A 24,231-nucleotide genomic window follows, 5' to 3' on the forward strand; every position below is an offset into this window, starting at 1 on the left:
AGTATTAAAACAATGATTTTCCTGTATGGCAGAGCCCAGACCAATCTAGAGCAAAAGTTTACTCATCCGTTTTCAAGTGCTTCTCCTCTCACCTGACTTCAGGCCAAGGCCTGAAGGTCAGGGACTAGCAGTAAGGAAGGAGCTATAGGGTGTCCTCCCCCTCACCCCGCTCCATGCCCCTCCCCACCCCCAAATCCTGGCTCCCCTAGAGCCTGTGGGAGGAGGCTTTGTAAGAGAAGGCGAAGGATGTCTACTTTTTAAATAAAAACAGAAATGCCCTCTTGGTTCTCAAACGTCCTTTGTTATGTCAGAAATGTGATTATTAGCTCTTGCGTGGGCTATTTTACGGGTTCTCGAGAGAAGCCCATAGAAAACCTCCGCACTGTCCTTTGATGTGGCTTTTGGACTTCCTAGCTGACCCCTTACAGACCTCCTAATTGCCTACTTAAGTCATTCATGCCTCCCAGCAGTGCTCTGGCACAGCGTCACCCAGACTGCTTCCCCGACACCCACTTGGGCTGTGCGAAGCTCAGCACCCCTGCCCCACAAAGGCCAAGTGCAGCTGCTGCCACCATGCCGCACTCCAGCCAGCCTCCTGCCGCAGACCACTTGGTGGGCATCAGGCTTCCTTCTTTGTGCCTCCAGAGTTCAGATCCAGTTTCCTCAAGAACTTTCTTGGGCACCGTCCCGAGCCTGAGCAGGCATGGGACTATAGAGTTTCTGGAGCTCAACCGGTGTGGGATGGGTGTGTTTCAGACACCATCTTCCTTCTTAGAAAGAGCCCCTGTCTCTGCGTCATTCTCTTGAGGTCCATTTCCACCCATTCCTCACATGGAAGGGTAGGGAACACCACCATACCCAGCAATGCTACAGACTCCCTTCCCAGAATCCTCCCTAATGAATCTGTGTGCTTCTCTTTTGTAGGCTGTCAGTGTGGGGCTGGCCAGCTTGGCCCCTTCTTGGAAGTAGTGGTTGAGCCTCTCTCTTTAGACTAGGGGCCACATGGCATCCATGGGCCTTGGCTTTGAGGCTTTATTAAAAATTCTGGGCAACAGAGAAGTCCATTCTACATAAACATGGATGGCATAGCAAGAATGGCTTAAAAAAATAAGTCATTATTTTTAAAAATAATTTTTAAAATACATTCAAAGTGGAAAGTAACCCCTGGGGTCTTTCATTCTGTGCTCGAGGCCGGTGACTACAAACATTTTCCTAATTCTGGTTTATTGTCTTAGTCCTGGCTGCTAAGACACATCTCCTGTCCAGAAGCTCATGAAACTATTTCTGACTTCTCTCCCATCCCAAAATGTGTTTAACCCACATCGACTTCCCTTAGGACCTTTTCTCTAGGTCTAGTCTCAGAAGCTCGCCCTAGTGGTTTCCCGTCCCAGGGTAACAGATTAGTATTTTATTTATTTATTTTTAAGATTTTATTTACTTATTTGAGAGAAAGTCAGTGAAAGAGAGCATGAAAGGGGAGAAAGGGGAAAGCAGACTCCCCATGGAGCAGGGAGCCTGATGCGGGACTCGATCCCAGGACCCTGGGATCATGACCTGAGCTGAAGGCAGATGCTTAACCAACTGAGCCACCCAGGTGCCCAACACATGAATATCTTAACAGGGGCCTTCTGGAATGCCTTAGCTATTCATGGTGAAGTTTTCAGACCCAAAGACAGGCTGTTGGAGAAGACAGGACTGAGGCACAACCAATTCCAATGACAACAGATTTGGTGAGTCCCTGAGTTATTTTCTTACAGTGCTTTGCATATAACAAAAGCTTTTGACTTAGAATTCTGATTGACTGGTATCCTTTGCTATTTCTAATACACATAACAACACACAGCTCTCCATGGGTAACCACAATAAGGAAATGTTCCTAATGTTAGGATAATGTGCTGCGAGTCCTTAGGGAAAAAAGGCTGAGTTGAAACTAAGATTTAATTAGTTCTATTTTTATTTCTCATTATTTTCCCTACAAAGCAGGTAGATGAAAACAAACAGTGGCAGTTTTAAGTGAAACGCATCTTCTTCCTCAGAATCCTTCTCTAAATGTGGATTCACACTCCCTTCTGGGAGATGACATGCTGTTGATTACTTGGGAATCAATCAACAATCCCCATGCATCCCCATTTTTTAAAAAAGTGCCTTTGTGTCCTTTATAAGAATTAGGAAGACAAAATATTTTCTTAACAAATCTTTGGCTTGTAGTTTGTGTTCTTTTTTTTTTTTTTTTTTTTGGCAGTGGAAGCCGTAATCACATGCTGCTGATAAGTATCCCATTAGCACCTGCAAACATGCAAACATGGGATTAGGAGGAGCACCCCGAGCCAGCAGCAGGAACAGGTGAGCCACCTGAGCCCTGTTTAGGCCTCAACAAAAGCACAAAGCATATGATTTTTCTTTGTAGATCTTGGATTTGTTTTTCTTCTGCTTCAGTGCTAGCTCTTCCTCCGGTCTGGCAGACCATCTCAGCAACAGACTGTCCCAGTAACCCAACTTCACGAAGCGACAGGAATGGTGCGAAGAGAGACGGACGGCCCTGGCAGACTCATTTCCTCAGGACAGACTCATTTCACGGCCCTAGTGGGTTCCTGTCCCAGGCAGCTCATGACTCACCAAGCGCACTGCCCACAGTTTCTGCATCTCACATTCCTCCTTAGCAAAACAAAGCATATTAGCTCTCCCGACCTCAAGTAACAAAAACAAAAGAAAACAACAAAAAACCCCAGCCCTCAAGATGTGTTCAGTGAAACTCCCACGATGCATGGAGTGTTTCATAAACTCTGACGCCTTGCATAACTGTGCCATCCGGAAACCGTGTGGGGATGAGGTGTGACAGGAGGGGGAGCAGCGATCACCTGGGGGCTGAGTTCCACTTCCTGGCAGCAGGCTCGGCTTCCTGTGGTCCCAACAGTAGAGACAGCTCCATAACGCTCCTTATGCACTTTCCTCTCTTCACCCAGAACTGCTCTCCATCCTTTACCTTTCAGCCAGTTATCGCCCCTTTAGGATATCCGTCTGTGACCCCCTGACTACCTTACAGTTGCTCCTGTTGCGTGATCTAGAAGCACGTACTGTTCCGAATTTGTCGAGCATGTCATGATCACGATTTCCCTTTATCTAAGTGATTTCACATTCATATTTGTCTCCCCCTCTGCCTCTACGAGGGGCAGGGATAAATTTTGTCTTTTATCCTTTTATTCCCGGCTCCTAGCACGGTGCCGGGAGTATGGTAGGTGCTCAGTGCATATTTGTTCAATGAATGAACAAGGGACCAGGTGGATGAATGATAGATGGATCCACCCTGGAGATCTGGTGAGACCCAAGCGTAAGTGTTGGATATTTGAGGCTCAGTCCTGAGAAGGAGCAGTTGACGAAATGGGCATTGGGCCACAGAGAGCCAGACTATGACTTTGGTGCAAACTGTCCTTTTATGCCCAGAAATTTATCTACTGAAAGTCATTTGGATTTGTGGACATCGAGTGGACATATACACAAAAGGACATGCATTAAAGGGAAAGGAGATTTCTGGAGAAAGCATGACTTCTAGAGAGACCCCCCACTCTGGGTAAGAAGGCAGACGTTGCCAGAAATGAAGTTGCACCTGGACAGACTTGTTTCCTCAGGAAAACCAACCAAAAACCCACGTTATTTCTCTAAGGAGGAAAGCGGCCTGGGCTATGTTGGCAAACTCGTTTACACTCATGTTGGTGTACCTCTTGCTCTTGCAGCGGCTCCCTAAAAACACCGGGGCTGCCTGATGGAGGAGCGAGAGGCAAAGGCCCACAAGCTGGTCATACCCAGAGCTTGGCCTGGGGGACGTCATCTCTCCTCAGCTCTGCTAGCAATTGGGCATGCCTCTGGGCCTGGGGAAGTGACCCACGTGGGGGGACATTGGGAGCCAGCACCTCTATTCTCCTGCAGGAATCACAGACTCATTCTCCACTGATTAAGGGAGTGGGGGACAGATGGCAGTGATTGGATCAGGGTGGGTAACGCGTGGTCATGTCAGCCGACATGCAGGTTCCTAAGTAAGCGTGAGGCTCCCACTTGAGGACTTGCACAAAAGCCTGAAGACCTAGGGGCGGGGTAGTCAGGCCCACTACTGGCCAGGGCAGGTGCAAAGGAGCTGGAGTCACAGTTGTGAAGGGGACTTAATTTGTAGCCACAGCCTGGGTAGATCTGCTGACCTGAGGGTTCCACTTGAAAGGAAGTGTAATGTGAATTTGCCTAGCATAGAAGACATTTCTGAGAAGCTGCTACTTCTCTCCACATCCGTGCCCACACTGGGCCGTTCCTGGGCACAGCCAGTCTGTGGTAATCAGTTTGTGCCAGTGTGCCTGGGACTCTCCTGGCTTTAGCACTGCAAGTGCCGAGTTCTGGGCAAACCAGGACAGCTATTCACCCTACGGCTCATTCACCCTATTTTTCTGGGAAGACAGAGCTGACCACTCACAGCCTCATAATACAGCAGAAACAAGAACTCGTCTTCCCTCTGGGATGTTAAGAATCCACAGAACCACACAGATATTGTGACGCTCCCCTTACAGATTGTGTACCTGAGAAAGAGAACGAACACAAGGAAGCTTCCTATGTTAAGGTGCTATCCTGGGGCAATAATTCATTTCATTTGCCAAGGCATATTCTCCAACATTTCTTTCTTTCATTTTTTTTCCTTTTTAAAAAGATTTTTATTTTTTAAAAATATTTTATTTATTCACTTGACAGAGAGAGATCACAAGTAGGCAGAGAGGCAGGCAGAGAGAGAGGGGAAAGCAGGCTCCCCGCAGAGCAGAGAGCCCAATGTGGGGCTCGATCCCAGGACTCTGAGATTATGACCTGAGCTGAAGGCAGAGGCTTTAGCCCACTGAGCCACCCAGGTGCGCTGGTTTTTATTTATTTGAAAGAGAGAGAGAGAGCCTGGACACAATTGTGAGTGGAGGGAGGACCAGAGGGAGAGGGAGAAGCAGACTCCCCATTGAGCTGGGAGCCTGACACAGGCTCTATCCCAGGACCCCAAGATCATGACCTGAGCCAAAGGCAGATGCTTAACTGACTGAGCCACCCAGGCACCCCACAGCATTTCCATTCATATCTATAGTGGCTATTCACACTTAGATTTCCTATGATAGTTGTAATTTTGCAATATATTTAGTAATGAATGGAGTATATAATTAATGTTATGAGTTTAAAAGCATTTAAAACAAGTAAAATCTAAGTCAGAAAAACATGTTCATTAGAAATTCTGCCTTGATTTTTTAAAAAAGATTTTATTTATTTGACAGAGAGATAGAGAGCACAAGCAGGCAGAGAGGCAGGCAGAGGCAGAGGGAAAAGCAGGCTCTCCGCTGAGCAGGACCCTAATGTGGGGCTCAATCCCAGGACCCTGGGATCATGACCTGAGCCAAAGGCAGACGCTTAACCGACTGAGCAATCCAGGTGCCCTGTGCCTTGATTTTTTATTCCAAAATTATGGATCACCATATCACCAAGATAGTCAAATCCTTAACCAATGGGACAGTGACTACCACCCCCATGTGAGGGAACTAAATGTAGAGTGGCAGAGGATAAGGAAGAGAAAAGATTCTACCGACATTCCTTTATTCCACATGTTCCTTGGCAGGAGCAGTTCCTAGATGAATAGGTTCCTGGGTCTTGGTGTTAGATAGAAGGAGGCACTGGACTCGTCCGCTGGGGCATAGAATGGTGGGGCTGTAGGGCCAGCCATCTGGAGGGAGGGCACATCTTCTTTTCCCAGACACACTGAGAAGATGAGGACTAACCCACCGAGGGCCAGGAAAATCCCAGCAGCCCAGCCCAGGTAGAGGGCATCTCCAAACTCCCAGCGAGGCACAATCTCAGGGATGCTATTATCCCAGAAGTCTTGGACGGTGGTGTAGGCCACCCAAGAGACTGGGAGGAGGGTAGTGGCTGCAGCTGATGCTTCCAGAGTCCCTCCCAGGAGACAAAGCCGTCTTTTAAATACCCATCTGATCCTGTGCAACTGGAAGCATTCGGACCCGAAGCCAGAGAGCAGAAGCCCCAGTAGCCCCAGCCCGTGGGAGGCTGCCATCAGGATGCGGGATACCTGGAGTTCCTGGGGCAGAGACAAGAAGGACTCAAAGGCCTTGCACACGGCAACTTCCTCCTGATTCACGCAGACCTCCCAAAGTCCCATGACCCAGGTCTCCATTTCGTTCAGGTCCAGACTGAGAGTCTTCCACTGCGGTAGGATGGTGGCGACACAGGAGCAGACCCAGCCGAGGAGAGAGAGGAGCAGTCCTCCAAGCTGGGCTTTCCCGCGGAGACTCCAGGCCATGGCTGCTCCCGCTACAGAGGCAGAAAGCAAATGACAGATGGCTTGGTGACGGGTTAGCGGGGTGTACTTTGGGGGTGGCCCAGTGGAAGATCTTTCATTGAGGGCTCTTGTTTCAGTTTTTAGGCAGCAGCTGAGGCAGGTGCTAGGAACTTGGCAAGGTTGGGTTTAGGGGGGTGTGCCCAAGATCAGATGTGGGCGTGGGTTCTGGGGAAGGGCCTCCTGAGAGGCAAAAAAAAAAGAAACAACAACAACAAAACAAAACCAAAACAAAACCAAAAAAAACCCCAAACCAAACCAAAACAAAATAAAACCAAAAAACCCCCAAACTCCAAAACAACCCCAACCAGACAGTAGACTATCAATATCTATTTGATGAGTAAATTCATAAACTTGAAAGTAAAATCACTTCCCAGTTGATGAGAATGGTGTTCTGGGAATATACATTGGTGTAATCTTTCTGGAAGGTAACACGACTTCATATTTAATACTTTTATTTTTTTTAAGATTTATTTATTTGGGAGAGAGAGAACAAGAGAGAGGGAGGAGGGGCAGACGGGGAGGGAAAGATATCCTTACGTAGACCCCCCGCTGAGCATGGAGGCACATATGGGGCTCCGTCCCAGGACCCTGAGAGCATGACCTGAACTGAAACCAAGAGTCAAATGCTTAAGCCACTGAGCCACCCAGGCATCCCTCATATTTCATACTTCTAAATATGCATTTACTTTGACCCAGCACCTTACCTGCAGGAACTGACCCTAATTTATGGTGAATATATACAAAGATTATGAAAATGCCCATTTGAAATATTGGTTAGTACTGGGCAGCCATTTTAAAGTGATGTAGAAAGAATTTCAGTGACGTGAAAAATATTTTTGATTCATCGTTAAGTGAGACAGGCAAGTGACCAATCAGTGTATAGAGCATGTAGAGCATAATTTCACTTTTAAAAAAGAGTGTATGTCTTTTTCTACATATCACATGCCACAAAATGTTAATCGTGGTTGTTTTAGTGGAAGGATTATGGATAGTTTTTATTTCCTTATTTGTGATTATCTATATATTTTATATATTTTGTAAGTGTATCAGTTAATATTTTTGTAAGCAGGAAACAAATGGAAAATGCCCCATCCAAGGGAAGCAATCCAGACCAGAATCTGCCAGGAGGGATGTGCCCCCCTCACACGCACCCCCCCCCCCCAAGCTGCCACCAAGCTCCCGCTGCTGTAGGACAGTAGCTGTAAGAGGTGGTACTTACTCATGCCAACTTCCGTTCCTATGTGTTGCTGTAGCCAAAAGGCAGGTTCTGACAGCAAAGGAAATAATTTGCATTTACTGAGTATGGCTAAATGCCAGACTTTTGACCAGATACTTTATCCTTATTGAATTTTCACCCCACTGCTGTGAGATGCATGTTAGGTAACATGCCAGGGTCCCCCAGCTGGTAAGCAACAGATCTAGCTCCTGGGCCAGGCGGTTTCAGACTGTGTCACTTCATGGCCCTGTCTCCAGGCCACCACGGTGACTCCCCCTTCACCGCGCCTGCACACCAGTGACAGAGCACGTGGGCATGGTTCATCTTTATGAACAAACACCCAAGAAAATTGGGATTTCTTGTAATAAAGACATCCATGTTGGCCATTGTATTCCCCTCTTCATATTTTAAGCTACTGATAGTCCTACGGTGAGGAAGGGGAAGCATGGGGAAAGGATCTAAGAAGACACTACCTTGACTTTATCTGAATGATGTCTCAGTACAGTCTGATCAGATTACCAGTGGTGTGTGTGTGGGGGGGGGAGGTGACCAGAATCATCTCAAAGGCCCCTTTTTTCTTTCATGCTTTATTATAGAACACTTCAATAATACACAAGTAGAGCAAATGGAAAAAGAAATTTCATGTCCTACCACCTAGCTTCAGAAACCATCCACACATACAGATCTGATCTCATCCATGGCCACATCCACCATCCACATTCCTCCCTTCCCACTGTTTTGAAGCAAATGGGGGGCTCTCCCATATTGTAGGCTCCTTCGGCTGCTTTTATAAGAACCACATGTTCTAATCAACACAATGGCAAAATAGTATGCTTCCCTGGAAATGCTGTCTGCTTGCATTTTATTCATTCAGGTTTGTATTTGACATTTTCCTTCTTGAACACAGGCATGCTACAGGTGTATGAGCTCTGAGGTCAGGAAGAATTATCCTTATTACCTTGCTTTTTCTTCAGAGCCCTTTCTTTTCCCTTCCTTCCTTCTTTCAAGATTTATTTATCTGGGCACCTGGGTGGCTCAGTTAACTGTCTGCCTTCAGCTCCACTCATGATCCTAGGGTCCTGGAATTGAGCCCTGCATCAGCGGACATCCTGCTTCTGCCTCTCCCTCTGCTCCTCCCCTGGCTTGTGCTCTCTCTCTCTCTTAAAGATAAATAAAATCTTTTAAAAAATTTATTTATTTATTTGAGAGAGAGTGTAGACATGGTGGAGGAAGGAGCAAGGGGGAGAGAGAGAGAGAGAACCTTAAGCAGACTCCTCGGTGAGCACAGAGCCTGACTCAGGACTCGATCCCATTACCCTGAAATCATGACCGGAGCTGAAATCAAGAGTTGAAAGCTTAACTGACTGAGCCACCCAGTGCCCCCACCCCCCCATTCAGGACTGTTTCTTGACAATTTGTGAAAATCTGTGAGTTGGGAGACATATAAATCATGATAAGTGTGAACCATGGGGGAGATCAGGTTAGTGAGGGAAAAGAGAATGCATTCATCTTATTAATTTTTTTTCATTTATGCAGATATTCATTCACGCGTGCATGCACTGTGTGTATGTAGCAACTCCACTCCATTCTCTATGTTCTTTCTTCTCCTTCCTCAGTCTAACTCTGGCTCTTCCTGGCCTTTGCCTGCAAACGCGACGGACCGTCTGCAGCTTATCCACTGGCCTCTCTGCCCAGGGAGAGGCAAAGCTCTGCAGTTGCATCTGTGGGTCTGACCCATGGATTGGTTTCCTGGAGAAGATCCCAGAACCTCAACCTCAAAGTGGTACCTCCTTCCACTCTCAGTTCAGATTCCTTCTTACTATGAAACTTTTCTGGGTCAATCAGACTGCCGGACAGCCTACTCCATTATTTCCTCTGCCCTTTGTATCTTCCTCAGAGGTGACTTAGCTTCTGGGCCTGTTACTCGCACAGGTCTCTTCTTAGGCCTGCACCTAACTTTGAATTTATTTTATATACTTTTCCTTAAAGAGTCTTCCCCATCCCAGCAACTGGATAAGATTTAGGCCCCCCCAAAATCTGGACTGATCTCTCATTTACCTTCAAGATGGCAATGATCATATTTCCTGGGATTATTTATTCACATATTTTGGATTTCCAGCCTAGCCCAATGTCTGCCATATGTAGTTAAATAGAATGTAAGTTTTCAGGAATGTCCCCTGCAGGTCCTTCTTTCTCACTGGGCATGTAGTAGTCGTAGCATTTAGAATTCAAAGTGTGGCTGACAGGTCTACTGATCAGAAACTAATTTGGTTTTCTAGGGAGGGATGCCTTTCCAGCATGTTATGGCTGTCCTTTGTGCTTCCTGTCTCAACCCCTGTTTCATTTCCTTTGCTTGTGTCACAGAAAGCTGCCCTTGGCTCAATGGGATAAGCAGATAGTCCTACAGACACCTAAAATTGACAAGGACTTTAGGGTCAGCATCTATCTGGGGTCAACTCTCACCAGATACTTTTTTAAAAATCAGAGATGACATTTTAATCAAAGCAGTACATGTTTATGACAGAAAAATAGGAAAACAGGGCAAAAAAGAGAAAAAATATATCATAAGTTTGCCACTCAGATAATTTGGTGTATACCCTTTATCTCTATATATGTATCTCTATCTATTTATTTTTTAAAAAATCATCCTCTACATGGTATATAATGAACATCTTTCAATATGGATCAATTTTTTAAAAACTTCAGATAATGTTGATTTGTAACCTCTGATAGAAAGTGTTAAATATCTTGGGGTGCCTGGGTGGCTCAGTGGGTTAAGCCTCTGCCTTCAGCTCAGGTCATGATCCCAGGATCCTGGAATTGAGCGCCACATGGGGCTCTCTGCTCAGCAGGGAGCCTGCTTCCCTTCCTCTGCCTGCCTCTCTGCTTACTTGTGATCGCTGTCTGTCAAATAAATTAAAAAGTCTTTTGCTCTAGTCTACACAGTTCTTTTTTTTTTTTTTTTAAAGATTTTATTTATTTATTTGACAGACAGAGATCACAAGTAGGCAGAGAGAGAGAGAGAAAGAGGAAAGCAGGCTTCCTGCGGAGCAGAGAGCCCGATGCGGGGCTCGATCCCAGGACCCCGAGATCATGACCCGAGCCGAAGGCAGCAGCCCAAACCACTGAGCCACCCAGGAGCCCCTAGTCTACACAGTTCTAATGTTATTTATACTTAAGTCATATAAACAATATAAATATGTAATGGGGGCGCCTGGGTGGCTCTGTTGGTTCAGCATTTGCCTTCAGCTCAGGTCATGATCTTAGGGTCCTGGGATCAAGCCCCGGTCAGGCTCTCTACTCAGCAGGGAGTCTGCTTCTCCTCTTCCTCTGTGCTCACCAGTGCACTCTTTCTCCAATAAGTAAATGAAATCTTTAAAAAATATATTTATAAATATGTAATGTATTACATAGAAGAAACACGTGCATTTGTTACACAGATGTAGTATGTATGTAATAGATGCACATAGTTGTACGCAATGTAATATATGTCCATAGATTGCATTGTAAACTATGCAACATAAAAGGAGGGCAATTTAGGCAGACTTTTTTTATGAGGTAATGCGACGTCGTTTGCACAACTCCAGAGGGCTCTATTCGTATAGACTCTGCTGGCAGCTGCGGCCCTTAAGGGTGAATAATTAACGAAAAAAGATCAAGGTGGGTTCCTCCGGTATTCCGGCTCGATAAATTTCAGAGTTAAGCGTTTTGAAGTTGAGAAAGGTTCATTTAGGACTGGTTTTTAAGTAAAAACATTTCATTTCTTCTAGCGAAAAACAAGCGGGAAGAAACTATTTGAAAACAGCCAGGGAAAGAAACGCGTCTACCCAGTTTGCCAGCTAAGGGACACCGTGGAATTCCAACCTAGGACGGTCCCGGTGCCTGCTGGGAGTTGTAGTGCGGCCTCGCCTTCAGAGCCTCAGTCTGGGCCCCGCGAGGCTCAGTTTCCCGGCAGGCCGCGCGCCAATCCCGCCGGCGGGACTGGGGCTGCCGCGCTGGCCGCTGGATAGGGACCCCGTCGGTGTTGGTTCCTGTCGTAGCGATGGCTTCTTTCGTGACGGAGGTTCTGGCACACTCCGGGAGGCTGGAGAAGGAGGATTTGGGCACTCGGATCAGCCGCCTGACCCGGCGGGTGGAGGAGATCAAGGTGAAGGCCGGGCAGCGGGAGGCTGACTGAAAAGGGACGCCGGGTCCGTTTGGGGGGACGGGGCAAGGAGTGGGGGCTAAGGGCAGGGAGAGGGGTGATGAGCAGAGTCAGGTGTAGGGGCTGAGGGGGAAAATGTGAAGTAGGGGGGCCGGCAGGTGTGTGGATTGGGGAGGGGCACGGAGGGGAGCCCCGGCAGGAGTTGGGGAGTAAGGAGGCGCGGAGGCCTGGAGCCTAGGGGAGGAGGAGGCGGTGGCCCGGGAGTGCTGGGCTCTGGGGTTAGGGTGGGGATCGGTCGGGTCGGGGGCTTTGTGGCAGGACTGAGGAAACCAGCAGGGGAGGTGGGACCGGAAGCCCGGAGGTGTCCGGGGAGGTTGCAGGTGAGAAGAGAAATGCGGTGAGGACCACCTCCCTGATTTGTGTTTATCTCCCCCGCCCACTCCTTTTTATGCCATTTGCCGGTGAATAAAATAGCTGGGAGAATTGTACCGTCCTTCCCTCTGAAATTTTTGTTGTTCCAGCCTGTCAACATGTGTATGAAACTCTGGTCTTTGTCCCCAAGTCCTTTGAGGCTGGTCTGAGTGTTGTAAAACATACAAAAAACGCTTCGGTGGACCCCGCTGCCTTGCGATTGATACAAACCCCAAAAGCACATCTCCATTCACAGTTTCACTCTGTATTGGTATCCTTCCCTTGCCAGTATTTGTTCACATCTTTGTGGCTTTCATTTAAAGTTGAGTGTTTAAGTTTGGATTTAAGTCTGGAAGTTGCGAAAGGTTCGTTTAGGACTGAAGTCTGGCGTTAAGTCTGGATTTCAGGGAGCAAGTTTGGCAACCCTGTCATAAAGGCACAAGAAGTAGGTCTTCCTGACAACCCCTGATTTTACAAAGATGGTTTCCTGACTTGTAAGTAGTCATGTTACTGCCATCTCTCCTTTAACATGGGTTTAGGGTTTTTCAACACTTTTTATATGGTGGAAAGACCGGTGAGCGACCTTAGCATGGCACTCAAGGCTCTTACTGTTCTGGACCTAGCTTTCCTTCCACTGGGTTTCCTTCACCAAGGATCTTCAGCCAACGGACAATTACTTTCTATGCTCCAAGCAGACCCAGTATTTTTCCTGTTTCCCAGATTTTGCTTATGTGGCCATTTTTTCATCTTTACCTATAGTGTTTCTACCCATTTTTTTTTTTTTTTTAAGATTTTATTTACTCATTTGAGAGAGAGTGAGAGCAAGCAGAGGGTGAGGCAGAAGGAGAGGGAGAAGCAGACTCCCTGTTGAGCTGGGAGCCCGAAGAGGGGCTCAATACAGGACCTAGAGATCATGACCTGAGCCAAAGGCAGATGCTTAACCATCTGAGCCACCCAGGTGCCCCATCTACCCATTTTTTAAGTCCTATCTCAAACGTAGTTTTGTGCGTGAAAAGTATGTCCATTTTTCCCTCAAGCAGAGGTGATCTCTTTCTCATTTGTGTTTCTGAAGGACATTAACTCTTTTCCTATATTACATTTTTATATTCTGGTTACTTAAGTGTATAGTATTTTTCCTGCTTAAAATAACTTATATGTGGGCAGGCATAATTTTTTTTCTGGTATTTTCCAAAGCATTCAGTGCAAAGTATTCAATAATTTGTTTATTGATGAAGCTCAAATTAAGTTAGAGTTTTAGGATTAGGCCTTAAAATTTTATAAGCAAGAAAATAGAAATTCATGAACTGAAGTACACAGATTGTGGATTTAATTTATCCATTTGCTTTTTCTAGTAGCTATATGATTAAAGTTGGTGGCTGTAGTCAGAGCTAATCTAGTTTATTATGAGAACTTCTGGCTTCCCCTTTTCTTTTCCAGCATTTGTATAACTTTTGGGGACTGGTGGAATTTGGTGATCATTGTCTTCTTGCATCGTAATAATGTTACAAGCAAGATCCTTAAGGGTGGGAGGAATGTGTTTTTCAAAGAAACCCACTGGCATGGAGGAAAAGTAAAGGGGTGTGGGTAACTGGCAAGAAGGCTCCAACATGGAGGATTCCTTATGAAAGATGAGCTGTATATTTTTAATAGAGGTTTCTACTCATCCCACTGTAATTCTTCTGTCTTATTTTATAGGGTGAGGTGTGCACTATGATCAGCAAGAAGTATAGTGAATTCCTGCCCAGCATGCAGAGTGCCCAGGACCTGGTTACCCAAGTGGATAAGCTATCTGAGGACATTGACCTGCTGAAATCCAGGATAGAGAGTGAGGTAAAAATGGTTCATTATATTGGTTAGGTTTGTAGGGTGGTAGTTCAGCTTCTTGAGTCCTAAGACATTTCAACTCTGTGTGTAAGTTTTTAAGATCTCACTTTCCTTCCTTATTGGACATTGGAAGTTGCATTAGATAACTTTAGAGTAACTTTCAATTTTAAAATAGAAATATTTTCTAGAACTATAAACAATTTTCATAGCAAAACTTTGCATTTGAACAGCACTTTGTAAATTAAAAAAATAATCTTAGAATTTTACTGTCTTCAAAATAAAGCTGAATCATCTGGCCTTTTTTTGTCTCTTAGTTTAAAATGTTTGCTTCTCTTAATGGCTAGCATTCTCTTATATCTATGGCTGGCCTCCACACTTTCCAGACTCAGCATAATCTTGGTCATTTGGCCTACTCCTGGAAAATTGGCTTGATTTGCCAATTACAACCACTCTACTGCTTGTCATTGATCCTCTTTATCTGGACACACAAAGAATCCTTGCCTGTCTTGTATCATGTCACTGTGTTGGGTCAGTGCTTGCTCTGCTTCTTAGGCAAAGTCTGGTGGGGTTTAGAAATGCTTACCGTGTTTGCTGGAGTGCTGCCATCACAAAAACAAGCCAGTCTGGAAACAAAAATTGTGACTTTGTAATTTTTTTTTAAAGATTTTATTTATTTATTTGACAGAGATCACAGGTAGGTAGAGAGGCAGGCAGAGAGAGAGGAAGGGAAGCAGGTTCCCTGCTGAGCAGAGAGCCCGATGTGGGCTAGATCCCAGGACTCTGGGATCATGACCTGAGCGGAAGGCAGAGGCTTTAACCCACTGAGCCACCCAGGCGCCCCCATCACATTGTAATCTTAAAAACATTTTTCACATGTATTATTTCACCAGGAATTTTTTTCCTGTTTTTTACTTTTAGGAGACATAGTCATTTGAAGCAAGGAAAGCAGTGATATTAGAGGTTTAAACAGGCATAATCTTAGAGGCCTTCTCTATCTTGTTAAATTATTGGGCAGGGCTCATTGTTATCTCAGATCAAGATGGTGAAATGTTTTCAAAGTTCTTAAGGAAAGACACCCAAGTCTTTTCTCTCTATGTGGTTTACTAAAGAAGGAAAGTTAGTAGATACGTTTTTCAAAAGTTCTGTATAAAACTTCAGGCACAAATGGGGATTTCTAGGTACCTAGAAAATCTGTTTAACAGCCAGTTCATCAGTCATTCTGATTTGAGGTTTTAATAAAAACAAATTTGTTTCTCTACAATTCTGGCACAGTTCAAATAATATTTTCAAAGTATATTTGTAATTAGTTGATTGTTTGATCTGTGAGTCAATAGTCAGTCTTAGACTATACTATTAGAAATGCAGTGTCTGGAACAAGAGAGTCATGTCTATACCTTTAGCTGACCAGATTATGGTTGGTGAAATTTATTCAGTTCTGGTGGTTGCATTTTGTAAAGTGTCTGGTCTAAATGAGAAGGTCCATACTTAAACATTTTGTCATCGGAAGAATGGTGAAAGAAACTGAGGGCGTTTAGCCCTAGTAAGATTGAAACTTAGGGCTGGAGACTGAAAATGAGATTTAATAGGTAGATATTATAAAGGGAGTCACTCAGTCATTTGGTATGCTTACTGAACATCTGCAAGGCACCAAATGCTGTGCTGGTTACTGAACAGTAATGATGGTTTTTTTAATTTCGAAGTGTGAATCTCATGCCTAATGTAGATGACTAAAATAGTATGATATCCATTAAATAGGAATAACTCAAATAGAAAATATAGCTGAGCTTGGCTTCCTGTAGGAAATAGCATCAGACCCAAACCTCAAGTGATAGGTAGTTAGGCAAAGAGGAAGGAAAAGCGTTTTAGGTGGACACTGGGGACAGCGTTACAGAGACATAGATGGAATGGAGAGATGACGCCTTTCAGAGAGGGGCGAGGGTTCCATATGACTCATGTTTAGAGAGCTTGGTGGGAAGGGACAGGAGATAAGATTAGAAAGGTAAGCAAGGACCTTGTGGACATTATCTTGATGGCATCAGATTTGAATTTTAGGAATCCTATTCTGCTGGCAACTTGAAGAAAGGACTTGAGAATGAGACAAGGAAATGAGCTGGCAGTTAAAGCATTAGGAGGCAGTTAAACTGATCAGGGAAGAAAGAACAGGGCCTGCTGTAAGGTCAGTGGCCATGAGGATGGAGAAGAGGATGAGGATGAATCCTAGTGACATTTAAGAGGTGGGATCTTTGAGACTTGATGTGGGGCATGAAGGATCATGGAGAACAAGGTCACTGATTCAATGAAATAGAGAATCTTGAGAAGGAGTAGGTTTTTGTGGGGTGCCTGTGAGATATCCAAATGGAGCTGCCCAGTTGGAGTGTATAAAGATGAAGGCTAGACTTCAAAAAGAAATGAAACGAGACGAGCGAGAGTGAGGGAGAGGCAGTCCTTGAAATGCAGTGGCTCAAATGGTTTTTAATGCAGTAGTCTGGGCTTCCAGGCCAATTCTACACAGTCCAGAACTGTGAGGGGATCTGAGATTTTAATCTACTTGCAGGTTAGCTAGTTAGCCTGCCATAGTTTCATGGACGCCATTAGAAGACATAAGACTCCTTGGGTGAGAGATGAAAGACAGTTTATTACTCAGAGCAGTGGGCAGACTGGGTGTTTTGTATAAGGTTAAGAACAAAGAGAGGGCACAGAGGAGGCACATCTGTTTGCTTGACCCAGACTTCGAAATGGTGCACATCACTTCTGCTTGTATTTCATTGGTGAGATCTTAGACACATGGTCACGCTCCACTGAGAGAGTCTCGTCGGATAGCCATGTGCTATTACTGTGGGGAACGGGAAAACAGCTGTTAGTGGACAATTTATACATGACCCATCCACATACATGTTTGGAGCCTAGGAAGGTGATGCGGACTTGAGATAGGAGTCTTTAGAAATGGAAGCTGTGAGCCACTGATTGTCCAGAGAGGGTGTATAGCGCAGGGTTTCCCAGCATCAGCACTGCTGATATTTGGGGCTGGATAGTTCTTTGTTGTGGTGGGCTATCCTGTGCCTTGTGGAATATTTAACAGTATCTTTGGTATGTACTCCCTAAATGCCAGTAGAACTCCCTCAGTTGTGACAACCTAAACGTCTCCAGACACTACCAGATATCCCTAGATGGGAGTGGGGGAAAAAATACAATTATTTTTTGAGAACCAGTGGTTCAGAGTAGGAGGAGGGCCAGGGAGAGAGGATTGTCAGTCTGTATGAAGTGGTCAGAGGGAAAATGAAGTTCCATGAAGAAAATGAATGGCCAGAGAACTAGGAGGAAAATCAGTGGAGAATAATTTCAGGGAACTAAGGGAAGGAAAAGAACTGTACTCATAAATAGTTAAACACTGACGATGTTTGCTTTGGATTTAGCAGCAAGGAATTGATTGGTGTTTGGGGCACTATTTTGGAACAGTTTTGTTGAAATGGTGGGGATAGAGACCAGATCTCGGTGAGTTGTAGGATGAATGAGAATTGAGAAGGTAAAGACAGTGAACATGAGTCACTCTTGCAAGAGGCTTGTTCATGAGAGAGAGGAGAAAAACAAGGTAACCACTGAGAAATGGGGTTGCTGAGGTGGAGGGTTTTTCCTCAAAGATGGAGGAAATTTCAGCATGTTCAAACCTGAAGGAAGGAGCCTTGCTCTAGTGGGTATCGAGTGTGTCTTTCATGAATGAAAAATGAATTAGGAAGAGGTAGAGATACAGAAAAGAAGGGACTTTGCACCTGTAAAGGCAGGACAGAATGGGAGGTGGATTCTGGTTCAGCACAAAATTTTTCTAATGGTGAGAGCTATCAGCTGTAGAATGAGTTGTCACTTGCCGGTGGGGATACCCCTCTAGTCACCCAGGTGGGTGAGCTCTCTGGTGAAAAATATGGTTCAAATTAAGGCTAGATGGTGCCATGAGCCTGTTATGTTGATGACAGTGGGAACTGCTGCGTAGGGCAATGGTTTGGACTAAGCAAACTGCTTAAGATCTCTTCCCAATGCATTCTGTGATTTTTTTTTTTTATTGTTATTTCCAATCCTGACCAGCCTTTAAGTTTCAGTATGAATTATGTTCACCTAATAAAGCTTATTGCTTAGCTCTGAATGTTTTATTTCTTGGATATAGTATAACTTAAGAGTACTTACCTTTGATGTGTGAATTAGGTTCGCCGGGATCTTCATGTATCAACAGCTGAATTTACCGACTTGAAGCAACAGTTGGAAAGAGACTCCGTTGTCTTAAGTTTGCTTAAGCAGCTGCAGCAGGTCAGTAAACTCAACTCAAACTTGAGTGTTTTGCTGGTGAGAAAGTAATTTTTTTCCAGTTGGCCTCCGATTAATAATTAAATGTGTATACCTCTGATTCTAAGATTTTTTTTGTATTTTAAAAACAAACAAGCAGACAGACTTGAAATAATAGGATGTATAAAATGAAATACCTGATAGCTGTGTTTATCGTTTTAGTTTTCTGCTGCTATTGAAGAATACAATTGCGCATTAACGGAGAAGAAGTATGTCACTGCGGCTCAGTGTCTGGAAGAGGTACTGAACGTTTCTCCACAGTACCAGCAATCAGTACTGTTCTTGGTTTTAGTAAATTTTGTGTTCCACGTATTCCTTTTATACCAATACCTTCTCCTTACCCTGAGTCCAGATGGAATGTCTAATGATGACTCCATTTCACTGCCAGGCACAGAAATGCTTGAAGTTACTGAAATCCAGAAAATGCCTTGATTTAAAAATGTTGAAATCTCTCAGCATGGAGCTCACAATACAGAAACAGAACATCCTTTATCACCTTGGAGAAGAGTGGCAGAAGCTGATTGTGTGGAAGTTCCCACCATCAAAAGGTGCTGCTGACCTCAGGTGGACTGCTTTGCTTAATCTGCCTGAACCAGTGTGGCCTCTGAATGTATTCTAAATATTTTATATTGGTGGATTTCTCAGTCTCCGCTGCACTGAGTTCTCCTGCTAAGCAGAATGCATGTTAGGACTAGCTCCTCGCTTTACTTCCCTTCTGTCTCTCTCTGTTCCCTTCTGGAGGAAGGAGCATAGCAGGGGGAGATGATTGGGTGGCTAAGAGTCACGTGATGAGGGTGTGGTGGAGGAGGCAGTAGCAGTTAAAGACCACACAGAGTTTTCACTGCATTGTAGGTACACCCATTCCCAACAGCCCCAATCCCTGCATTTACCTTGGCCAGGAAGCTTTGAAAAGCTGTTCATCCGTTTTCTCTCTTGGTGAGGAAAGAAGGCAGGGGACTCAGTGAGACAGGGGTTTTTCTCAGTTTTTCTCAGTCCTTGGGGGAAAAAACGGTGGCAAAATCACGAGATACGGGGTGCTTTGCAAGATGAAAAAAATAGAATTACTTTGGCCTGGCTTTGCTTTACGTTGCTTGGCTCTGGAGCTCTCTGCTCACTGCTAGGTGTGAGCCTTTGATGTCTTGTTTACACATAGCAAAGCCCTAAGAATATATGTAGAGAACATGTCATTACCCCTGTTATATTTTCTAGTATTGAAATTTAGTTTCTTTCAGTCTCCCCCAACCCCTTTCCCATTCCCACTTAGGCCTTCAGATTCATTAAATATGTATGTATGTATATAGACACACATGCACATATGTATTTCAGGTATTTCGAAGGAAGTCATCTAGACAATTTTGGACTCTATTTGCAGGCAGAATAAAATTAAGAGAAGATAGCAGGCATGTTAATTCTTTGTTATAATACACCCTTCTTGTTAAACTTACTAGGCAGACACTTCTCTGTACTCAAGGAAACATTAAAAAGAGGTCTTCATTGAAACGAGGACCTTACTTGTCATTCCTTACCTCCGTTCAATACCTATTTGATAAGCCATTTATTAGGCACGTCTTGCTTTTGCACCTAGTTTGATTCTGTGAATATACCAATATGAATATTCACATTCTGTGAATATGACTATATAATATACAGTCATTTCCTGTTTTAAAGTGATGCCAAGGACATGTACGTCATAATTAAAATTTGGTTACATTAGAAGTGTATTGTAATAAAACCACATATTTAGGAATCATAGTAGAGAATGAGCTCTGAGGAGTAGAAGTGGAAATAACTTGCATTGCTGAGACAGCTGATGTTTTCCTCCTTTTTCTTAGATACCAGCAACTTGGAATCTTGCCTGCAAACAGAACTTCATTTATGCATTGAACAGTCTCAGAAGGAAGAGAAGACACCTGTACCACCGATCAGTTCTGTCCTCTTGGCATTTTCTATTCTTGGGGAGCTACAAATGAAGCTTAAATCATTTGGTAAGGCATACTACTTTGTTTCATTTTCGTGACATCTCAGAATGTTTAGTATTAAAGGAATGACAGGGAGATTTATAAAATATTCTCTAGATAATATTGATGGTGGATCTTAGGGTTTGACCTTAAGATTCATCAGATGGAATTCTCATAAATACTACCCTTTTTATTAAGGGCTTGGATCCTTTCTTGACTTTCCTTTTTTCCTTTTTATAAACTAGCTACTGCTATTTATTTAATTTGACTTTTTAAATGATTTAAATAAAAATCTGTACACTCATTAGTGGTGTGTGATGTCACAGGAGATATGTATTTTTATGGTTGGGTTCAAAGATCTTTTATGGTGGTGAGGGGGCATGCTTGCTTTTTTTAAGTTTGTTCCAGTGATTTGTGATGACTGTTCATACAATTTTTCAGGTCAGATGCTGCTGAAGTATATCCTTAGGCCTCTGGCATCTTGCCCATCCCTTCATGCCATTATAGAAAGCCAGCCCAACATCATTATTATTCGTTTTGAATCTGTGATGACTGACTTGGAACATCCGTCACCATCTGAGGTTTTTGTGAAGATCAGACTGGTACTGGAAATGCTCGAGAAACAGCTTCTAGGTCTGTATCTCCCAGGTTGTGCTTTCTATTTTTATGTCTGGGAAAAGGGGATATTGTTTTTAAAAGTAAACATTATTTTAAAGTAGATAAAAATGCCCCTAATAAGGATGTTTGGAGGAATTGGAGGTGAGTAAATGATGCCAAAGAAGTAAAGTTATCACCTGCTTATTTCCTGCTCTGCTTTACATTCATTCTCCTCCCTATATTGAAAATAGGGTCACCAGTGCTACCCCAGATTCTGTATTTGTAATATTTAGTTGAATTTTAGGATATACTTCTCTCACCGGACTTCTAGTAACATCACACTTTGGGACTCTTGCTTTAATTATGGGAAAAGCAGAGATGAACTAAGTATTGTTTTTTGGTTTGTTTTTTAGAGAGCGAGACAAAGAGAGATGTGGGGGGAGGGACAGAAAGAGAGAAAGAGGGAATCTTAAGCAGGCTCCAAACCCAGTACAGGCTCAATTTTAAAACCCTGAGATCATGACTAAGCCAAAATCAAGAGTCAGACGCTTAACCATCTGAGCCCCCTAGGCGGCCTGAACCAAGTTCTATGTATTTCAGTAGGAAAATCTCCATTAATCTGATAGAAACAAACCAGATTTAACATAAATAAATTACATTCCATTTTAGGCTGTGGTTTAGATCTTTATATATTCATGATTGAAATAACCAATTTCTATATTTCTTTGAATAATTTTTTCGGTTGTCATACTACTAAAGTTTTTCTGGTGTTTTAATACTGTTTTTTAGTTACTTGATTTACCTTCTTTTAAAAAAATATTTATTTGTTTATTTTGACTACCTTCTTTATGCTTTTCTCAGTTGTCTTACTGAATAGTCAAGCATTCTTGATGTAGAAAAAAGTTAAAAAATGCTGGTGTTGTTTATATGCTTTCCTGGCAGTCATTTAGTTTATTTACGTAAAATAATTTCTGTGTAAAGGAAGGAATTGGTTCTAGTTTTAACAGTAGCAGAGAAGGAAAAAAAGAGTCTTTAGACTTGTGTAAACTGCAGAAATCCAAGGTAGTTTTCTTCTTCCTTCACTTAGGGAAATAATACATAGGTATAAATAAACATACATATAAATAAACAAAGGATTGGAAGGAACTAGAGATCTCAGATGCTTGAGTCTCTCCGGGTCACATAGCCAGCCTGAGCACTGTTAGTGAGGGGGAGGTCCCTTCCTCTTGATGTATTCTGCCCTGCCTCTGGGCAGCTCTGATTTGTATGGAGTTCTGTTTGTTTTTTAAAAATCATGTCTCCTGTATCTGTAGTAAATACTATTAGCAAAACCTCCATGTTGCAAATTGAATCTTCAAGGTAGTTGTCTAAAAAATTTGTTCAAAATACAGTGCTCTGTAATGCCTGCTTTATTGATGCTATTTCTACTTTGTTTAATATATAGCACATGTTAAATTCCCATTACATATGATGGACTTTTAAACTCTTTTCAGTAGCTGTTACTTCCTTTATATCTTACCACCAGTATAAACATCCTTAGGTTTTTTTTTTTTTTGAATAACGTTTTAAGTTCTTACTTTCATTGCTTTTCTATGAATATATTCCATTTCTTCTGTAGTCTTATTAAAGTATGATATTCAGAACAGAACAAACTTTTATAGGTATAGTGTGAACTAATTCAGCATAGTTTGGGAGCATTCATGGCCTCATTCTCAGTTCCATGCTTCTATGAGTATAGCCAAAGGCTTTTTATTTATTACACAGTTAACTCACTGAGCTCAATCCAAATGAACATCCTCTGTCATACTTAATGCAATGCAAACTGCTGCTCTCCCATCTTAGACCTGACTTTTTAGTTTGTCAAATTTTACCTGATAAAATTTTGCAGTGTGTTTCCTGTCCTTTCCCTTTCATGTCATGGGCATGATGGACACCCAAGCTTTCATGTAGTTTAATCTGAGTCAGCAATGACATTGTTATCTGGGTCACAGACAGAGGGTGCTCTGGGGAGTTCTGGCATGGACCTCTTTACAATTTTACTTTGCTCCATTAAATTAATCAGTACTAGACCTGTTGTTCTTTTCTAAGTTTTCTTATATCTAGGATATTCAGAGCAGAAGACAGCTTACTTAGTGTTGCCAGGTGCTTTTCTAATCTCTTTGTATGCATTTTAGACTCTAGTTTCTCTTTTACTATTTATTCTTTCCCCTCTGGTTTAGAGATCACTGTCTTTGACAAAGAAGAGGGTATCAGAGTGAGTTCAGGAATTTTTTGTTCTCTGTGATACCTGTCAGTCAGCATTCATTCCCTTCCTTCATCTTCTTGATCTAAATATAACCTGAAAATTCCATTTTGAGTCCTTAGTTCTTTTTGGACTCCTCTATTTTCTTTGGATTTTAGTTATTCTGAAACTTCCTAATGGCTTCCTAAGCCCTTTCTAAGGGCTTTTGCCCTTCCTCTTATGTTGGCCTTTGGTTATATACTCTTCTTTTCACCTTTTTAAATCTGTATTTTTCCTTCAAAGTTTTCTTTATTAGAAAGCATTGTTATACCAATGACAAAGAAGCTTTTATTACTTTAAATTTTATTTATTTAGTTTCATTTTTATGTTTAACCTATAATGTTATATTAATTTAAGGTGTATACAAAGAAGCTTTTATTTTTTTATTTAATTTTTTTATTTTTTAAAATTTTATTTATTTATTTGACATGGAGAGAGACACAGCGAGAGAGGGACACAACGAGCAGGGGGAGTGGGAGAGGGAGAAGCAGGCCTCCCTCCGAACAGGGAGCCTGATGCCGGGCTCCATCCTAGGACCCTGGGATCATGACCTGAGCTGAAGGCAGAAGCTTAACAACTGAGCCACCCAGGTGCCCCTTAATTTTTTTTTTTTTTTAAGATTTTATTTATTTATTTGTGAGAGAGAGAGAGCATGAGCAGGGGGAGGGGCAGAAAGAGAGGGAGAAGCAGGCTTCTGGCTCAGTGAGGAGCTGAGATGTGGGGCTTGATCTGGGATCCTGGAATCATGACCAGAACTGAAGGCAGACGCTTTAACCTGCTGAGCCACCTAAGTACCTCTCACAAAGGAGTTTTTAAAAAAGGAAAAAGAAAATTCATTTGGAAAGAATTTGGCAAAATACATAAAAAGCCTTAATATGTTTAAATCCTTTGAACCAAGGTTTCAACTTATGGGAGTCTGCCCTACAGAAATAATTTTAAAGATATAAAACTATATATAAGGTTGTTCATCATAATGTTACTTATGCTAAAATACTGGAAAGTAATAAAATTTTGAAGAATGGGTAAGTGATTAAGTAAATTATATAGCTATGTAATAGATCACTTAATTATGTTATACTTATTTTATTGAATTTTCTTGAAGTAATGATT

General features: G+C 43.0%; 2 protein-coding genes across 2 annotated transcripts in view; one reads left to right on the top strand and one right to left on the bottom strand.

Moving 5' to 3' along the window:
* Positions 1-5,404: 5,404 nt before the first annotated feature.
* Positions 5,405-6,409, bottom strand: CLDN25 (claudin 25). The gene has a single exon (XM_059392765.1). The coding sequence runs from the start codon at positions 6,317-6,319 to the stop codon at positions 5,633-5,635; it is 687 nt and encodes a 228-aa protein (XP_059248748.1). The 5' UTR covers positions 6,320-6,409; the 3' UTR covers positions 5,405-5,632.
* A 5,093-nt stretch (positions 6,410-11,502) lies between these two features.
* The window catches only part of ZW10 (zw10 kinetochore protein), a 32,059-nt gene continuing 19,330 nt past the window's right edge, over positions 11,503-24,231 (top strand). Inside the window, exons 1-7 of the mRNA XM_059416801.1 lie at positions 11,503-11,721; positions 13,825-13,959; positions 18,148-18,249; positions 18,448-18,525; positions 18,674-18,833; positions 20,118-20,270; positions 20,685-20,876. Coding sequence (XP_059272784.1) covers positions 11,617-11,721; positions 13,825-13,959; positions 18,148-18,249; positions 18,448-18,525; positions 18,674-18,833; positions 20,118-20,270; positions 20,685-20,876 — 925 coding nt within the window. The 5' untranslated portion in view covers positions 11,503-11,616. The remainder of the gene's footprint in view (positions 11,722-13,824; positions 13,960-18,147; positions 18,250-18,447; positions 18,526-18,673; positions 18,834-20,117; positions 20,271-20,684; positions 20,877-24,231) is intronic.

Source organism: Mustela nigripes, chromosome 1, assembly GCF_022355385.1.
Source record: "Mustela nigripes isolate SB6536 chromosome 1, MUSNIG.SB6536, whole genome shotgun sequence".
NCBI lineage: Eukaryota > Metazoa > Chordata > Mammalia > Carnivora > Mustelidae > Mustela > Mustela nigripes.

What these genes read in the sequence shown, in the direction of transcription:
- CLDN25 (XM_059392765.1), bottom strand. Translation starts at nt 6,319, where the DNA reads ATGGCCTGGAGTCTCCGCGGGAAAGCCCAGCTTGGAGGACTGCTCCTC.